This window comes from Sinocyclocheilus rhinocerous, unplaced genomic scaffold, assembly GCF_001515625.1.
Source record: "Sinocyclocheilus rhinocerous isolate Xijiao unplaced genomic scaffold, SAMN03320098_v1.1 scaffold1429, whole genome shotgun sequence".
Lineage (NCBI taxonomy): Eukaryota > Metazoa > Chordata > Actinopteri > Cypriniformes > Cyprinidae > Sinocyclocheilus > Sinocyclocheilus rhinocerous.
Window position 1 is genome coordinate 11,880 of NW_015634021.1, and position 4,386 is coordinate 16,265.

General features: G+C 33.7%; 1 protein-coding gene across 3 annotated transcripts in view; it reads right to left on the minus strand.

The window, feature by feature from the left end:
* LOC107745138 (zinc finger protein 501-like) overlaps positions 1-3,843 on the minus strand; it is a 10,822-nt gene extending 6,979 nt beyond the window's left edge. The window contains exons 1-3 of one of the 3 annotated variants that reach the window (XM_016558980.1): positions 3,788-3,822; positions 3,621-3,673; positions 2,647-2,715 (exon numbers count right to left, since the gene is read on the minus strand). In XM_016558980.1, the coding sequence (XP_016414466.1) occupies positions 2,647-2,680 (34 nt within the window). In that variant the 5' untranslated portion in view covers positions 2,681-2,715; positions 3,621-3,673; positions 3,788-3,822. Of the gene's footprint in view, positions 1-2,646; positions 2,716-3,084; positions 3,092-3,620; positions 3,674-3,787 lie in introns of all 3 variants that reach the window. The other 2 variants (XM_016558981.1, XM_016558979.1) reach the window with 2 other exon arrangements.
* Between the last annotated feature and the right edge of the window lie 543 nt (positions 3,844-4,386).

Below are 4,386 nucleotides of genomic sequence, written 5' to 3' on the forward strand. Positions count from 1 at the left end.
ACCAGTGACATTCGTTCAAAAACTCTGATTCATCCAGTAATGAAACAAGTGAAGTATTTATGAGTCATTGAATCATTCATTCAAACCACGTTTTCATAATTTTAATATTAAAAATTGGTGTATAGACCCTTTTTGTGCCAACGTCACGATTACGTCACAGCACTAGCTGGAGGCAAAACAAAGGGAAAACTGGAGGCGGCCAATTCAAACCAGCACAGATTCGGCTACATAAGGATCTTAAAATATCATCTTGTGATGTTGGGCGCCAGAATTGACATAGTACAGGCTCCAATCTGAAATTTTATCACATACCTGCTGCCACTGCCAGACAAAAAAACCGACGACAGCTGTGGTTAAACGCGATAAAATGAGCGGCCTGGACAGAAATGATCGTCAAAAATGCTTGCGTTTGCAGCGCACACTTCTTATCGGAAAAGTTTAAATAAAGTATTGTATTTTGTTGTTATGGATTATGGTTTATGTTACACATCTAAAGATTTCTTATGCATCTCACAAGTCTGAATGCATGCGTGTTAACAACAAACTGACGATTTATATGCTTAATCATCTGTAATTGTATGTGCATTGTTGTGGTTGATTTTTAAGAACTTGGTAAGAAAGAATAATAAAATACAGAGGTATATAGCCTACTTTAAAATAACTATTTGGCCATTACATGATACATACACCTTCATATAATATATCCATCACATTGAATGTTTAACTTTTTTTTTGTACTTTGGCCTAGTTTACTATCATGTAGCTGTATATATATGTTAAACGCGATAAAATGAGCGGCCTAGACAGAAATGATCGTCAAAAATGCTTGCGTTTGCAGCGCACACTTCTTATCGGAAAAGTTTAAATAAAGTATTGTATTTTGTTGTTATGGATTATGGTTTATGTTACACATCTAAAGATTTCTTATGCATCTCACAAGTCTGAATGCATGCGTGTTAACAACAAACTGACGATTTATATGCTTAATCATCTGTAATTGTATGTGCATTGTTGTGGTTGATTTTTAAGAACTTGGTAAGAAAGAATAATCAAATACAGAGGTATATAGCCTACTTTAAAATAACTATTTGGCCATTACATGATACATACACCTTCATATAATATATCCATCACATTGAATGTTTAACTTTTTTTTTGTACTTTGGCCTAGTTTACTATCATGTAGCTGTATATATATATATATATATATATATACACATCTTCATGTCTAGACACAAATCAATTTTTAAATCATTTAAAAAGTTTTTAATTTCCTTGTTTTTATTGTTGTGATTATTTTTTATGATTATTTTAATACCTTTTATGTAAAACACTTTGAATTACCATTGTGTATGAACACAGAAGTCTGCCTGGGGAACGGTATCTCTTTCACAACTTAATGCAGTTTTAATAACTTTCTCATTATCAAACACGTCCAGCAGTTTAATAACAGTAGACTGCTTTTTACAACAATCACTGATGTGGATGTTAAGTTTGGACTTTTAGGAAGGAATGAAAGTGCATGTGAAGGAAAGGAAGGTTCGCTAGACAGAATGTGGTACAATAATCATCTTACCTCAAACATATTGTTTTCAAAATCCTTAGAAGCCAAAACTCATTCAAATTAATTAGACACTTTTAAATAGTCTACAGCAATAATATTTTGTCACACATTATTTTGTTTAGTTCAGAATCGTGGGAGAATCGTGATCTATATTTGAGACAAAAAAAATCATGATTCTCAATTTATCCAGAATCGTTCCGCTCTACTGTCTTGTACTGTTTGCACTAAACACAAAAAAATGCACTTTATGTAGAGTTTTAGTGCTTTGTGTTTCTGAACTTTTGTAGTGATGTGCATGTTATGTCCACTTTAATAAACTCGTTCTTTGCAGATTTCAATTCATCCTGATATTTTGTGTCTTCACTTGTAGGCTAATTACACTGTATAGTCTTCACTGTATAAACTTATGGATTAACGCTTATTAAAGCTACTAAAATCATTCAGTCAAGAGCAGAGAGTGATGTTTTTCTTTTTCATTTGTTGCTTAATTATCATTAATGACACGGACAGCTGCAGGTTTATTAGGCTGCTGTCACTTTAAGAACTAAAGTATGGATCCAGTATGCTGACACATCAGATTTTCTCCCAACTGTTTACATCCACTTAACATAAATGACTGTTCCGTCTCGGAGCACACAGAAGTCTGCCTGGGGAACGGTATCTCTTTCACAACTTAATGCAGTTTTAATAACTTTCTCATTATCAAACACGTCCAGCAGTTTAATAACAGTAGACTGCTTTTTACAACAATCACTGATGTGGATGTTAAGTTTGGACTTTTAGGAAGGAATGAAAGTGCATGTGAAGGAAAGGAAGGTTCGCTAGACAGAATGTGGTACAATAATCATCTTACCTCAAACATATTGTTTTCAAAATCCTTAGAAGCCAAAACCGAATTCGAAAATGAAGTTAGATTAATCACACAGCCCTAAAGTGCAAGAGAGATCTCTTTTCTGGTCTGTGAATAGCGAAAATGCTATTTCATTACAGATTTTTCCTGTTAAAATATATCTAAATCTAAAACAGCTTGAAGCTTTATAACCTTCAGCATTATTAAAGAAGCATTAAGAATAAAAACCAACCTTTTTGTTCTTCAGTATCTTCAGAGCAGTTCATTCTGCAGGGTTTGTGGGAGCAGCGTCACTGAACTTCTGTGTGGAAGAAGCAAATTTGTCAAAATCAGCTGTAAATCAGTTACTGAGGTTTTTTATTTAAATTCTTTTTTAAGAGTGAGGAATTCTTTGAATCTTTGGAGAGACCAGAGCCTAACAAATACAAAGTGTCGCCTCTTTGTAAATCATTATATTACTATTAAAAGTAGGGCTGTCGCAATTCGTCGATTTTATTCGACTATTCGATTTTTTTAAATCCTCAACTTCATTTTGCTCACGTCGACTAACCGGCAAAATACCGGAAGTGGCGCATTTCACAGACGAGAATGTATAAAACACATTATTTATATATAATTTTGCCTCCTGTATTAAAATATAACGGTCTAGAAATATTGAAAGGAATATAACGTAATTTCTTCTGAATATAAATAACAATAAGAATTAAAAAAGCAGAATTTGATGACTCCCATCTTCATGAACAACTATAACTACACTAGAGGCACACAATATCTAACCATAGTTTGATTTTCTAATAAAAACATTCATAGCAATAAAAGTAATTAAATTATTAACATGTTATAGTTTTATGTGCAGAAACTGACAGTGATCATAAAATCTTCTTTAAACAGAAATATGATAAATCTGTTCATATTATAGATTTAAAATGTCCCAAGTTACTCACTATTAAGTATTTAGCGGTGCCTGTTCTTAATTTTAACCATGTTAAATAACTATATCAAATTGGATGTGCCAAGATAAACCTCAAAACGTAACGATAAATCTCAAAATATCGTTTTAAATAAAATCGCAGCAGCAACTCGCATCCCTCTCACAGATCACGAGACATTCAGTAACAGCAACATTATCACTCCAAACATCGAAACAATTATTCACACAAACACAAAAGCACTCGGGTCTTAAAGAATTGAGCGTGTTTTCCTCACATGCGTGTTGCCTGTTGTTCTGAGTGTTTAAGTCCGCAAACACACAAACCGCGCTGTACTCGATGAAAACAAGACAGAAAAGACCTCGCATATTGTTTCATGAACAAACTGTGTAAAAAGTATTTTACTAATACTTTGAATATAGCGAAACACCACCAACTGCTCACCTCGCCTCAGAAGTCAACACCGAGTAAACAACGCGCGCTAGTGATGACGTCATCGCAGCGCGGCGAGATCAACAAGAAAAAAATATTATTTATTTAAAGGGGTCATATGATGCGATTTAAATTTTTCCTTTCTCTTTGGAGTGTTACAATGACCCCTTTAAAACGACAAAACATATATAAAACAGCACATCGAACAAAAATAAGGGTTACTAACATAGACAAACAGCCATCTTGTTCAATCTCAGTCATGTGTGGAGGGGGGAAAAAAAAAACTGTTTATTAGGGTGACCATATACTCTTTTCCCCGGACATGTCCTCTTTTTGGACCTGTGGAAATTCTAAATCGCCCAAAATGACCGGGATTCGGCTTTTGCTTTCTACAGTCGCCATTCATTGTGTGCGTTTTTGTATTTTGATCAAATAAATGTATTAGTTCTCCCTATAGAAACATGGGATTTGTGCCTATAATGTTTTAAAATTAATCATTTGAAGATCAATGTTCCTTTGATTCATTGCAAGTTTCAAAGGCGTATAGTAGTGCTGGGCGGTATGACCAAAAATTTATATCACGGTATTTTTCAAAATTATACTTTTTTTTT